At 39.7% G+C, this 15,641-nt stretch overlaps 1 protein-coding gene across 2 annotated transcripts in view; it reads right to left on the bottom strand.

Moving 5' to 3' along the window:
• Positions 1-1,020: 1,020 nt before the first annotated feature.
• Positions 1,021-15,641, bottom strand: part of wdfy2 (WD repeat and FYVE domain containing 2) — a 15,457-nt gene continuing 836 nt past the window's right edge. The window contains exons 2-12 of one of the 2 annotated variants that reach the window (XM_053626355.1): positions 11,191-11,258; positions 9,297-9,370; positions 8,977-9,031; positions 8,749-8,899; positions 7,397-7,509; positions 7,055-7,181; positions 4,863-4,968; positions 4,673-4,774; positions 4,196-4,326; positions 1,941-2,049; positions 1,021-1,340 (exon numbers count right to left, since the gene is read on the bottom strand). In XM_053626355.1, coding sequence (XP_053482330.1) covers positions 1,311-1,340; positions 1,941-2,049; positions 4,196-4,326; positions 4,673-4,774; positions 4,863-4,968; positions 7,055-7,181; positions 7,397-7,509; positions 8,749-8,899; positions 8,977-9,031; positions 9,297-9,370; positions 11,191-11,258 — 1,066 coding nt within the window. In that variant the 3' untranslated portion in view covers positions 1,021-1,310. The remainder of the gene's footprint in view (positions 1,341-1,940; positions 2,050-4,195; positions 4,327-4,672; positions 4,775-4,862; positions 4,969-7,054; positions 7,182-7,396; positions 7,510-8,748; positions 8,900-8,976; positions 9,032-9,296; positions 9,371-11,190; positions 11,259-15,641) is intronic. The other variant, XM_053626356.1, reaches the window with a different exon arrangement.

Here is a 15,641-nt window from a genome sequence, read left to right as displayed (position 1 = left end):
GATGTCTCCCTAACATCACACACCACAAGAGCCACGTCTTTAATACATTTCCTCATATTCTAAGTTATGGTTGAAGTGAACCTGTATGTTGATGTAAATGCGTACTTATTCATTCATATAGATCTCAGAACAGAAAAGTGACAATTATAGTTCGTTTCTGATCTCTTGTGCCAGCTCCTGACCATCAATATCACCCTTAGTGACAAATTTCTGCTCTGACCCTGCATTAAATGCATAATGCAGGAGATATCAGTCATTCAAGAAGAGACAAATTTTATAATACTGAGTTAGTCCGGTACTCTGGATACTGAACTACAACTAACCTAGAGCTGAATTTATTGTCACTGCCTAATGTGTCAAGAACTGTCTTATTTCCCAGCCCCACAATACCAATGTAATGTTGTGCTAATTATTGTTTCTTTCAATACCAACCAAAAAAATATATAAAGTGTACTCCGTAATGTTTTAAAAAAAAATTTCACTACAAGCAGTTTCTGTATGATGCTGCATCCATGCCACTATGGGTGTCATTATAAGCCCAAGACATCTGCCAGGATATTAACCAGCATCCATCCATCCATTTTCCATACCACTTATCCTACATTGGATCAAAGGGGACCCTGGAGTTTGGGTGAGTCTGTGCCCACTGTAGAGTCAGATTCTTGACTGACAGGAGTGGTACCAGTCATGGTCTTCTGCTCGCATATCTCATCCACCTCAAGGTTTAATGTGTTCTGAGATGCTTTTTTGCTCACCACAGTTGTAAAGAGTGCTTATTTGAGTTACTGTCACCGTCCTGTCAGTTCAAACCAGTCTGACTGTTCTCCTGCGACCTCTCTCATCAACCAGGCATTACGACCCACAGACCTGCTGCTCACGGGATGTTTTTTTGTTTTCGCACCATTCTGAGTAAACTCCAGAGACTGCTTTGTGTGAAATTCTCAGGACATCAGCAGTTTCTGTTCCTATATAAAAGTTTGATCATTTTGTCTCATACAAAAGAATGACATTACATTTATAATCAATTAGTTCTTTTATTTGTGATTTTTTTTCTCCACATGTAAAGACACACAAATACAAGCATTTTCTTTGAAAACATGTCAAAACGGTACATTTGTTAATCTAAAAGTGCATTGTAATGTTCACATATGGTACAAGACTTGACAAATGTTAAGTATTTACACAGTATGAAGAGAATTGGCCCACTGGAACATGACTGCACCTGTTCTCACACACACACCCCTTGGATATCATCAAGGTCATTATATCTCTGTGGTGTACATCCTGTGCAGTGAGTGCTGTAGTGATCTTTAGGATACCACAGGCGTCATGTCCCATAGCTACACACACACACACACACACACACACACACAGAGGGATAGGACCAAATATTAATTATACAATTCACTATTCAACTTTACATACCAGTCACAGACACATAATGCCTCAGTTGATCCATATTATTAAAAAATACATTTAAAAAAACATCAACAGAGGCACCAATATTGCTAACAAGAGAATGCTAGCAGAGGGAAAAAATTACCACAAAAATCCTCTCAGGCAGAGAAAAAAGAGAATATTACTATAAAAAAATATCTTAGTATACGTAAGATAAGATAAAACCGAGTTCAAATCCAATCACTGCCACCACTGGGCCCCTGAGCGAGGCCCTCAACCATCTACTGCTCAGTTGTATAAATGAGATAAACACAAGTCACTCTGGATAAGAGATAAATTCTGTAAATGAAAATAATAAAAAAATTTCTCCTTTGACTCCATTTGTACGCTGCCTTGTTTTGTGTATGTGTCTCATCATCCACACTAGATTAGAACACACTGGACTTTATTATAATTACACGTAAATTATATATTACTATATGCTGTATATATGTATATGTGTGTGTGTGTGTGTGTGTGTGTGTGTGTGTGCGTGTAAAGACCTTGATGACCCTGTCCGTCCCAGAGGTCAGCAGCCAGCTCCTGGTTGGCTCGTAGTGAACATACACAATGGTGTGTTTGCTGTCATGGAATGTTGCAGTTGGTGCTCGCCTTACAAAAACAAACCATGCAAAACTTTTTAACAGTCTCACACAGCTTTCCAGACTTACAGTAATATACATTATATACTCATCAGGCTGGAAAAACTTGCAAAATCATCTCTAAAGGGTTTGGACTCCACCAATCCACAGTCAGACAGATTGTGAACAAATGGAGGAAATTCAAGAAAATTGTTACCCTCCACCGGAGTGATCGACCAACAGAGATCACTCCAAGAGCAAGATGTGTAATAGTCCGTGAGGTCACAAAGGAACCTAGGGTAATGTTAATGCTCATGAATCACCACCAGGAGGACACTGAACAACAATGGTGTGCATGGCAGGGTTGAAAGTCACTACTCTCGAAAAAGAACACTGCTGCCCATCTGCAGTTTGCTAAAGATTATGTGGACAAGCCAGAATGTTATTGGAAAAATATTTTGTGGACAGATGAGACCAAAATAGAACTTTTTGGTTTAAATGAGAAGAGGTATGTTTTGAGAAAGGAAAAAACTGCATTCCAGCATAAGAACCTTATCCCATCTGTGAAACATGGGGGTGGTAGTATCATAGTTTGGGACTGTTTTGCTGCATCTGGGACGGGACGGCTTGACATCATTGATGGAACAATGACTTCTGAATTATACCAACGAATTCTAAAGGAAAATTAGCCATTTTCCCTCCCCGGTGTCATGTGACTTGTTAGTGTTACAAGGTCTCAGGTGTGAATGGAGAGCAGGTGGGTTAAATTTGGTGTCATCGCTCTCACACTCCCTCATACTGGTCACTGGAAGTTCAACATGGCACCTCATGGCAAAGAACTCTCTGAGGATCTGAAAAAAAGAATTGTTGCTCTACATAAAGATGGCCTAGGCTATAAGAAGATTGCCAAGACCCTGACACTGAGCTGCAGCACGGTGGCCAAGACCATACAGCAGTTTAACAGGACAGGTTCCACTCAGAACAGGCCTCGCCATGGTCGACCAAAGAAGTTGAGTGCACGTGCTCAGCGTCATATCCAGATGTTGTCTTCGGGAAATAGACGTATGAGTGCTGCCAGCATTGCTGCAGAGGTTGAAGGAGTGGGGAGGTCAGCCTGTCAGTGCTCGGACCATACGCCGCACACTGCATCAAATTGGTCTGCATGGCTGTCTTCCCAGAAGGAAGCCTCTTCTAAAGATGATGCACAAGAAAGCCCACAAACACTTTGCTGAAGACAAGCAGACTAAGGACATGGATTACTGGAACCATGTCCTGTGGTCTGATGAGACCAAGACAAACTTATTTGGTTCAGATGGTGTCAAGCGTGTGTGGCGGCAACAAGGTGAGGAGTACAAAGACAAGTGTGTCTTGCCTACAGTCAAGCATGGTGGTGGGATGTCATGGTCTGGGGCTGCATGAGTGCTGCCGGCACTGGGGAGCTACAGTTCATTGAGGGAACCATGAATGCCAACATGTACTGTGACATACTGAAGCAGAGCATGATCAGTATGTATTATTCCAGCATGATAACGACCCCAAACACACCTCCAAGCCGACCACTGCCTTGCTAAAGAAGCTGAGGGTGAAGGTGATGGATGGGCCAAGCATGTCTCTAGACCTAAACCCTATGGAGCATCTGTGGGGCATCCTCAAGTATGGAGGAGCACAAGGTCTCTAACATCCACCAGCTTCGTGATGTCGTCATAGAGGAGTGGAAGAGGACTTCAGTGGCAACCTGTGAAGCTCTGGTGAACTCCATGCTCAAGAGGGTTAAGGCAGTTCTGGAAAATAATGGTGGCCACACAAAATATTGACACTTTGGGCCCAATTTGGACATTTTCACTTAGGGGTGTACTCACTTTTGTTGCCAGCGGTTTAGACATTAATGGCTGTGTGTTGAGTTATTTTGAGGGGACAGCAAATTTACACTGTTACACAAGCTGTACACTCACTACTTTACATTGTAGCAAAGTGTCATTTCTTCAGTGTTGTCACATTAAAAGATATAATCAAATATTTACAAAAATGTGAGGGGTGTATTCACTTTTGTGAGATACTGTATGTAAAGATGTATAGCTCAAAAAAGAAAGCAAGAAAACATCTTATAAGCAGGTAAATACAGCATGTAACTATCTATCTGTCTATATAAATAAATCAGGTGTGTGTTGAACACTCACTCTTCATCAGTGATGGATTTGTGGCATTCGTCACACACTCGCACCTGGAACTCGAAGCCCATCAGAGGGATGGTGGAGCGCTGGGATGAACACTTGCCGCACACGGCCTGGCCGCACTTCCTACAGTGATGCTACAAGGAAAGATGATCACATGAACCTCACACAAACAGTACACTGTGTATAATGTTTACTGTCAGTCTGTTTCCTACTGATGGAACTGTAGCCCAAGCACTGAGCTATTTATTTTTTATTTATAACTGCAGAGACAAGCATTCAGTAAGCTGCTGATAACGTGGTTACCAACATTCTTTTATCCTGTCTAACTAGAGGGGAAAAAAAACACCCTACTGATTATTGCAAATCAATTTTTGTATTGTTTTAAATGCAATGGTCCTGTTACGTGTGTGTGTGTGTGTGTGTGTGTTTGAGAGAGACAGACAGAGAGAAAGTGTGTGAGTGTGTGAGAGAGAGAGAGACCTGGCGCAGGCCGATCTTTTTGCAGTCCCACATCTGTTTAAAGTTCCAGAAGAACGGCTGCTCGCATTTCTGACAAGAGTCGCTGTCCAGCCATTCAGGAGTCTGGAACACACACACAGTGCAACTTACACAGCATACACACAAAAAAAGTCAACAGAAAAGGAAATTTGACATTGTGTCTTTTGTTCACCTCTTGTCGTGTGACGTCCATGTTCCATACGACAATTCCACCATCAGCTCCACAAGAAATAAGTTGACGAGTGTGTGGAGCATAGTACAGCCCTTGTACCTTGTCACTGCACACACACACAAACTTTTCTTAGTATCACAAAGAAAAATCCTTTTCCACCAAATTAGCACAAAATAGCACAACAGCAATACAAACCCATGCTGTAAGTTTTTATATGTACATGTATGCCGGTTCAGTGAAATCATAATGTACAGTTTAAATAATGGTGATTTTTCTGATAAAGGACTAACTGTATTCTTCCTCCCTTAAATGAAAAGTCTTTCTATGGGTGAATGGTTTTGAATATTAAGAGTTCCTTTGATCATTTTAGTTTAGACAGGTCTTAAGATGATATGAGACAAACTTGTTGAAAATTGGACAGAATATTTGGAGGAGGAATAACAAAAGTGGTAGACGTAATTATTTTTAACATTATTGTAACTTTTGACCAGTAGGTGGTGCTGACACGAAATTTGTTGCAAGGTTTTGCTGAGATACCACCTCATCTCCTGTTTGGTGGCTTCGCCTTCAGATTGTTGGTACATTACGGACAAACCATTTAGAATATTAACAATCTTTTGACAACTTTTGTCCAGGTTGGTCATTGTATGATATATTCTAAATTTGGTGACGGTTGGACAATTTTTGGAGGAGTAGTGAAATTTTGACAAAATCCAAGATGCCTGACAGGAAGATGTTAATTAGCCAAATTTGGTGAAATTCAGACAAATGTTTTTAAATAAATCCAAGATGGCTGAAAATCTAATTGGGCAGAAATTGACATCATATGGTCCATTAAACACAGCATGATCCAAGGAATCTAGGGAAACCTTACATTGAAGTTTTGGCCACACAGTTAAAAAGTTATGGGCATAAACATACTTTGAAATTTGGCCAGAATTTGACCTGTTGGTGGCGCTAGAGCTTTGGGAGCTTGGGACCCAGATTTAGTGTATTTGTAGCTTAATGTGTCCTGAAGCTGTGTGCCAAATTTCACAGCTTTTTACCACACGCGTCTATGGGCTGCCATAGACACACTAGCCAGAATAATAATAAACAGAATCCGTAGAAAAACAATAGGTGCCTTGCACCGTTGGTGCTCAGCCCCTAACAAGAAAAGATAGAACAACAATAGGGTGCCTACGGACCTTCGGTGCTTGGCCCCCTAATAATAAGTTTGTTAGTGTGTGAGACTTGTTAATTCAAAAGAAAATAGGGCAAAAGAATAGAGCTGGGACTAAGGACATCCGAAATCAAGAAATGTTACTTATTTCAGTGTAACTAGCTAGTGCTAAATGTCTGTGCTAATTCACAGCACAGCATGAAAAAGTAAAGTCTGTGTGCACAAGCAGAATAACAGCTAACATCAGCCAACATTTTACCTGTGTTATTGAATGATTTCAAAACGCAAGACTTTTCTTCATCCCCTAAACTAAAATAGACCTAGCAAAAAAGCATACAGTGACATGCTATTAGTCTAGCCGTACATCATTAGCATTCACACTAGCTCGCATTTGTCACAGGTGGACACGAGCATGGTTTCAGTATCTGAGTCTCGATTTGCATCGTAATATTCTCAGTGATTTCTTTAACCTGCCACATTTCTGCTCCTCACTAATGTTATCTAAATTCATCTTAGTCAGCTAAGCATGCAGGTTGTGGAGCTTATTTTGAAGCTTCCGCCCACGTAATAAAGGATTCAATCTGATCGATGTTGATGCCAGACGGGCTGGTTTGAGTATTTCAGAAAATGCTGATCTTGTGGGATTTTCACACATACAACAGTCTCTAGAGTTTCCACAGAATGGCGCGAAAAACAAAAAACAGTGAGCAACAGTTCTGTGGGTGGAAACACCTTGTTGATAAAAGACTTCTGAGGAAAATAGTTAGAATGGTTTGAGCTGCCAGGAAGGATATAATAACTCATGAATGAGTAGGTGTACAGGTGTTCCTAATAAAGTGGATGTTGAGTCTATATTTTGATGTAACCCTGCTCACGCAGTTGTATGATACACTTTATATGAGTCACATTCACCAGTCACAATCATTTCATGTGTGGGTTTGTCCTACGTTGTAACAATGCATCAACAAACATTACAGCACTTATATAAGAACGAACCACTTTGGAATGTGTGTGTGTTCATAAGTCTCACTTGTGTCCCTGCAGTTCGATGGCTGTGCCTTTACGACCCCCGATGTCCCACATAATAATGGAATGATCTGAACTTCCAGAAAATAAGACCCTCTGTACAGGGTCCCAACACAAGGCTGTTACATTGCCTACACACACACACACACGCACATTTGAAAAGCAGAAGTTAAATAAAAAGGCATAACATTTAAAAGGGGTTAATGAACTTTTAAGGGAAAAAAAAATGCACATTACCTTGTGGTTGTTTTTGTGAGTTTACACATCGACTGTTCATACACACTACTTGCATTTCTCTCTCTGTGTGTGTGTGTGTGTGTGTGTGTGTGTGTCTGTGTGTACGTACCCGTGTGGCCTTTGAAGGTGGTGACCAGACTGCAGTTGTCTTGTTCCAGTTTCAGAATGGTCACCTGACCAGAGTGATCCCCAACAAACGCATGTCTGGTCTCTACATCAAACCTGACAAACGGCTTGTTAAGGGGGAAAAAATGACTGAAGCACTACATTGTTCTGTTTGTTCTGCAAGCTATTTACATGGACACAGATGTGTGTGTGTGTGTGTATGTGTGTGTAAGACAGTCCTGAGGGTGCAAGTGTAACGTCTGGACTTTATAATAGCTACAAGTGAGTTAATGAGAGCGAGACATGTAAAAAAAAAAAAATTTCCTGCAGCAACTGAGGCATATTCAAAACCAAAAAAAAATGGAGCTTGGGGATCGTTCTGTTCTTTTCAAGCATGGGATCTTACTACTGAAGAATCCATTACTGGATTATCGAGACTGAGTAAAAGGGGTTTCTTTAGCTCTCTGAGAGTTTATACAAAGGGTGGCAGTCACTTGTAGGGCATCACACAAAAATATTAATAAGCAGCCCCTCCACTCAATTTTTTTCCCTGACAAAAGAGACCAAAGTTCTTGTTTTCTACTGACTCACAGGACCAAAGATTGCAAAATCACAGGTCAAAGTTCACCTAGATAAAGTCTGAAACAGAAGTGAAAATAATGACTACCAGAGGCAAACGCGTATCGTTCATATCCAACTTCTTTCGCTCTTCAGTGGATTGGCTTTTTTTTTGCTGGTTAAAATTTTTTTTTACCATTCAAACCAACCAGTGAATAATGAAAGATTTGAAACCAGCTGGTGTTTATCCGTACCACGTGGTTACTCAGCAGACAAAATTGTTAAACTATTGATTTAACAGGTGATGAAGCTCCAACATCTCTGGAAAAGTACAAAATTTTTATTGAGCAACTTTGTCCTAATGGAGTCAATATACCATTTACAAATATATTCAAGTCTATAAATTTGTAACCAATCAGTAAGTGCGGTTATCAGATTATTTTCTCCCTTTTGGGGTGCCATGGTGAAGGAGCTTGTGAACCTCAGGGCTTAAGGCCACACTTGCTGTACAAATCTGAGGGGAGTGGACAATAAAGAGAGATCCATGAAAGGTATAGAAGACTAAGGTACCCTGAACATATCAGGGTTACCAGGACCTGCCCTTGGTAATGAGAACGTGGTGCCATCTTGTGGGGTCATATGCTCATTAGCCAATAAAAACACAACAGACTGGACTTCAATTAGTGAAAAAAGGTCAGACTGTGACAATTTTTTAAAATAACTAATGTAGAAAATCCAGTTTTTGGCTGTGTGTGGGTGGGTGTGAGAGAGAAAGTATGCGCTCTAATGTAAGGATACTGCAGTCCAGTTACCCACGCAGCGGTCCTGTAGGTCCCCAACTGATGGCCACTCTCTGAGCAGTGCCAGGTGAAGGTCTTATCTTGACCTGTGCTCAGGACCCACTCGATCTCCAACACAAACAACACCACGGTCACTGCACCCTGATGAGCTATACACACACAGAGTAATAGAAGTTCAGCAGTAGATGATTGCACACATTGTATAATGAATTTTTATGACACTCACCCTGATATGTGCGAGCCAGAGTCATCTTATTGTAGTCCTCAGACACGGAGAACTCCTGTACAGATGGGAAATGGGTTTTAGACACACACACACACACACACATACATACACACACACAGTGAAACAATCATCCAAGGCAAGCGCTACTTAATAATTAGTAGTCGTCCCCCCCCCCCCCCCCCCCCCCCCCCCCCCCCCCCCCCGTGTACTCCTCACAGTTACTGTGTACTCCTCACAGGGGCAATTCATCCACACAAAGAGCTGATTACACACACACACACACACACACACACACATACACACACAGAGGACTCACTCACAGAAATGACTCCATTGTCCATCCCGATTGAAAGCCTTCGGGTCTCAGGGTTAAATGACATGCACGAACAGGAAGCTGCAAACAGATGCAGAGAAACATACCACAGTAATTACAGTCAGCCTTACACACACTCTCTATCACTCACTCACACACTCAACAGGCAGGCACACAAGCCCTTGATCTGCCTGGACCGGCAGAAACACGCGCCGTGTTCTTGTCATAGCAGGAGGATGTGCCTCTGCAATATCGTTAGTATTTGAGAAGTGATCAAATAAAAGCAGTTCTCTTGTAGAGGATTCTTAGCCCTGACTGAACAACTTAAATGCTAAGATTACAACAGCTATCATACGCACGACTTAAAAAGGCAACTTTTGGGTGTCATTTTGCACCAGTAGCAGTAGCATCTCGTCCACAGGGGCAGGTTGAGGGCCAGCGTTTATGTCAATCATTCAACAAATGGCTCCACACATTTTAAATTCCACTGAAATAATAATGCCTCTTATGAGGTACTAATGATTTTAAAAAAATGTTGTTATTTGACAGACATAAGCCAATGTTGATTCACTCCGATAATTTGCTTCCCTTTTTAGCTGTGCTCACTGCCTCACTCCTGTACAGGAGAGTTCGAATGTATTGCACCTAGTGGACAAAAATGGGAACTGCAACAAGCTCTAATAGACATCCATAGCATATTTCCCTTTGTTCCACAATCACTCAATACGATTTTCAGTAGAAGAGGAAGCAGAAGAGCAGACAAGACAGTTAATCACCAGGTTGCCAGATTGGACAATACTTTGTGACTGCCAAGATCTTGTTTTATAGCCAATACCTTGAATTAAATCTAATACATTTCCACAGACAGTGTCTATGATGTACACAACCATTAAGATAAGATGTATTGGTAAGATTCAGAGAGGGAAAAGGGGGATTATGGAGCGGAGAATGCCTGTAAATGCCTGTAAAAAAAGCTTCCTGAGGAAAAGAAGAAAATGTCTCCCCATTCTCCCCCATCTTTTTTTGGGGCTAGTTTCCGGTATTTTGAGGTGTTATTAGGCTGGAAATTTTTAGCTGAAACCTGTAAACCCTGGTTATATTACCTGGAACACAGTTTTAAAAAAAAGTTTTGTTTCCCAATCACTGGGCTTAGACATCGGTTCTCTTATTACGGTTTATTCAAGTAACGTTTGTAAAACATGGTTCGGGAGTGTGTGTCACAAAGAAGAGACTTTGGATGCATAGAAAATGCAAATCTGCATTTTTTGTAGTCGATTTAGTAACTAGCTAATAGTTTGACAGCTAATTCGGTCCCTCCGTGATTTTGCGATCGCAGAAATGAACGAGCTTGTGATTTTTCAAAATTACAGCAGATTTTCCACAAATTTGGGCCGGGCCATCACAACATGCATTTAGCCAAAACCCTCTTCGATTCACAAATTTGTGCAATTGTGATTTCGCAGATTCAAGTAATTTTCCGCAATAAAAAAGCACAAAAAACACTGCAAGTTGCATTGCAAATTTTTTGGCTGCAACAATCACAAAAAAAAACTGTACGGACTGATTAATCAGCCGAGTAGTGATTAGACTCATGGGACAGATACTCTCAATATTTGTCATTAAGCTATTTCATAGCTAGCCCCTGCTTAAATGAAGTGACAGTTTGAACAGTAGCATGTACACCAAAAAACAACAACAAAAAAAAACCCCAAGAAAACTAAAACATATGACCGCTTTCTATATATTTGTAGCAAACTCTGAATCAACAATGCTTTATTTCATTACACAGTTGTTTAAATGTTAAATCAACAGTGAAATTTATCAGCAGTTATATAAATACACTGAAAAGACAGAAAACGACTTGTGCCTCATCGTGATTGTAACGATGAACGGAGTCTCACCGGGCATGATGTGGTAGATGCTGGGCCAGTACTGTCCACTGTCTCTCTTCAGCCAAACACGCACCGTCCTACCACAGAACGACAGAAAAATGTTCATTAGTCCACTTACTCACCAAGTACCTTGTCTCAGATGCAGCTATAAAAGCTTACAACCACAATGTAGGCATTATTTATGATAGGTGCAAGATATGTAACAAATAGAACACTTGGAGAAACAATGTGGTGTGATGCAGCCCAATGCAAAGCACTTGGGTTTATCTCATTGTGATTTCAGTACAGTGTATTTATTCTCACATTATAAAAAACGTAGCTGAGTGAACAACAACTGCGAAAAAAAGACAAAACATGATGAAAAGTGCTGAACATGTCATGGATAATAAATATCCAGTTTAGCAAGATTGAACATTGCACGCATTCGTGCTCTGATGCGCACGCACACACACATTAATAATTGTTTAATGTAAGATGTACAAAGTTTAATTTAGGGTAGTTCAATACAATTCAATTTGATCTGTATAGCGCTTTTAACAATGGACATTGTCACAAATCAACTTTACATAAATATATAAATTCAGGATACACATTTGATATATTTATTATTTTTTTAAAAAATCTATGAGTTATCCCTTCAGGTGGTGAAAACAATAACTGTTTCTTGTATGAAATTGCAAAAAATTCTTTTTTTTTTTTTTGGAGCCGACCTTCTCTGCAAAGCTTAAAGAGAAATCTTAACAGGAAAAACACAAACAGTGATGCAGCTGAATTCTTGAATCTGATTGGTCAGAAGATGTTGACTAATTTTCTGTAACAGCAGCTCTGGCTATAAATCAAACACTCGTTACTAATACTTTATCATTCCTATAGTAACAGCATACACAGGGACTTGTAGGGTGGACGTGCCACATAATCTAAGTCTGATGAAGTTTCCAGTGTCAGCATTTTGCAATAGTCAATTCTCGGTACAATGACAAGCTGTTTTTTTTTTTTGTAGTTTTTGTCTTATTTCTCATGATAAAATTTTAATGAGTTTCCAAGAGAGAGAAATAAAGAGACTGGTGAGGAAGCAACAATTATAGGTGTTAGGCTACAATGTAAGTGAGAACTACATTCCCCTCTGAAACTATTGGAACGGCAAGGCTGATTCATTTGTTAGTGCTGTACACCAAAGACATTTGGGTTTGAGATCAAAAGATGGATATGAGACGAGAGTTTAGGATCTCAGCTTTTATTTCCTGGTATTTACATCTAGATGTGTTAAACAACACAAAACATAGAATCAGACCACCCAATTTTTGATCGAGCAAAAGTATAGGAACAGACAATTCTTGAAGTAATATAAAGTAAATTAAACTCTTAATATTTTGGTTGTGTATCCCTTGCTTGCAATAACTGTATCAAGCCTGCGAATCACTGACATCACCAAACTGCTGTTTTCTTCTTTTGTGATGCTTTTCCACAGCTTCTTTCAGGTGTTGTTTGTTTTGGGGGGGTTCTCCCTTCAGTCTCCTCTTTAGGAGGTGAAATGCTGCTCAACTGGGTTAAGCTCTGGTGATTGACTTGACCAATCTAAAACCTTACACCCCGCCACCCCTGATGAAGTCCTTCGTTGAGTTGGCAGTGTGTTTTGGATCATTGTCTTGCTGCATGATAAAGCTCCTCCTGATTAATCTGGATGTATTTCTATATAAATTGGCATACATAATGATTTTTACTGCTGATGAATGGTTTGCATCTTGTGATATGGCCTCTATATTTCTGCTCTCAAAATCTTCTTTGAATTGTGGATTGTGATCCCTTCACCCCTGCCCTCTGGAAGTTCTTGGTGACGTTACTGACAGCACCAAGAACTGATCACCACCAATAACTGACCATTCTGTGTCTGTTGCTCAGAACACCAGGGGTTTATTTTCTTTTTTAGGACATTCCAAATTGTTGTATTGTCTATGCCCATTGTTTCTGCAATGACTCTGACTGATTTTCCCTCTTCTCTCAGCTTCAAAATGGCTTGCTTTTCTCTCATAGACAGATCTCTGTTCTTCATGTTAGTTTTTCCATTTTAACAACAAATGCAGTCTTCACAGGTGAAACCCAGGGATCAAACCAAGAGTAGACATTCAGAGCTATTAATTGTTTAAATGATCACTCTAACAGGACACACCTGAGCAGCACGAAACACCTATCAGTCACCTGTTCCTATATTTTCTGATTACTTGAAAAAATGGGTGGGTTCATACCAAAGGTGCCAAATTCTGAGTTGTTTAACATGTCTAGATGTAAATATAAGGAAATGAAAACTGAAATTCTGATCTCATCTTATTTCTATCATCTCATATTCATCTTTTCATCTGAAACCCAAATGTCTTCAATGTATATAGAAAACAAAAGAATTAGTGTTGCTATTCCAATACATTGTGGCATTTTGAAAAAGGCACGTTGCCTGGTTATGGAACAGAGTGTGTGGTTTGGGACAAGACAATGTCTGTGGACTGATGACAATGAGATGCTTGATGATGATGGTGAAGTGGCAGGATGTGACTGTTGCATCACATGATGATGAACAAACCGCGTAGGGAAGGAAAACTATGTGGGGTAATAAATTGCAAAAGAGTCTCCCTTTGGCCACACGTCTACTCAGGCCCTTGTCATTTCCATGCTCTGGATGAGAAGGAGACCCACTGAGGGTGGATTTACACCTCCATCAATCATAGCTACCAAAATCATTTACTGGAATCACAAGTTGTGTTAAGTGATAATTTGCAGGTTGTAATAACAATTTCCCACATCAGCACATACAATGTGCGACATGAAAAAAAACAAAACATGGATGCCTCCACGAAAGCGTATCTTTTGTTAGCTCTGTCAGAGCACGTAAAGCTCATAAAAAACTACTTTAACCCCACTTTTACAGTTACAGGACTGAGTGCCTATTGGTGCAGTTCTACTATAGTGAACTTCAGACATTCATTTAACATTTAGGACTGAAACTGCAGCACGGCAACAACAGTGGACAACAGCGAGTAGTTTAGCAACAAGCTAGCCAGCTAACATTAGTGATTCGAGTTTAAAGTTAAGTCAAAACAGTGATTATTACTACTGCCAAATGTTATAGATTTAACCAAGTACTGCGTCGGTATATGAACTGATCTAAAGCCAAAACTGCTATAAACTAGTTTAAAAGTAGAGAAGGGGAACTTTACACTGTTCACAGTGTGAGCGGCCATGTTGATCTGACGTCACAATGGGGAACTCTGTAAAAGGTGGAGGGGGGCGCTTTGGTGGTTTCTAGCAGGTGTACAGTAGGCAAGGAATTACAAGTTACAATCTGCGTTTTACAAGTTTTCTCCCATTAAACACCACTGTAACTGTGCTAGCAATAACAGAGTCCCATTATGACACCGGTGCATATATTCTTACAGGAATAACGAAAATACAGCATCAATCTACAACTTAGCACCAGAATGACTAAACACCTCATGAAATATTTCAACATAAACATCTGTTGTGTTTCAAGGTGGAGTTTTCCTTTAACACACCCTTCATTGGAATTTAAGGGGTGTGTCAGAGCCGAGCAGGATAAACCAGGTAAAAATATAAAGATGTCACTGAGGTAGGCAACATGGATCTTTACGGACGTCACAATTTTCATGCAATTCAACTACAAATCAATTTTTTGATGGGATTGTCTTCGATTTCCAAAACATTCAGATAACCTACTGTTTAATCTTCCCTGTTAAATATTTTAATTTTATACCGCAGCAGGGGTGAATTCTTGATTATAATTGATTAAAAATCATTTAGCTATTTTTTTTTTTAAATAACGGCAGCTCAGACGGTAGTTCTGCTGTAATTCAAAATGGTTTATATTAATGCACATGCTCTTGTTTCTATAGTAACAACTCATTCACAGGGACTTGTATGGTAGAAGCGCCACATAATCTATGACTAATAATACATGGATATTTTTTGAGTGTTGTTGTTTCACAAAGAAAAAATGTATAATAATTGCTATTTTGCAGATTTCTGTTAGGAGATGTTTATTTAAACATTTATGGAAGGTGTCTCCAGTGTCACTAACATTCAACAACATTGAAGGTGCAGTAGAGAAGATTAGTCCTCTTTTTTTTAAATCAATATTAGGTCTTTAACATTTAGATTGGTTCGACATTTGAATGATCCAGACCCAGGCCTGTAGAGTGTCTATAAAATGACTGACAGGAGATGGATCCAAACATAAACAAGCCTTCTGTACTGGAACTGTATTTTCCAAACAGATTTTCTCAGCCACTTAATACACTTTTGCTAAAGCCAAGACTTAATCCATTGTTTGTTTTTATTTTTCATGTTCTACATATCTTAATAATTAATTTGTACAAGTAATGAATACAAAAAAAAAATCACTATTGCACCTTTAAATGTAATAAATTACAATTGTAATCGCCAAAATTAATGCA

This window comes from Ictalurus furcatus, chromosome 6, assembly GCF_023375685.1.
Source record: "Ictalurus furcatus strain D&B chromosome 6, Billie_1.0, whole genome shotgun sequence".
In the NCBI taxonomy this organism is placed as follows: Eukaryota; Metazoa; Chordata; class Actinopteri; order Siluriformes; family Ictaluridae; genus Ictalurus; species Ictalurus furcatus.
Note: the sequence above shows the minus strand (reverse complement) of the source record. Positions and strands in the feature narration are given on the sequence as shown.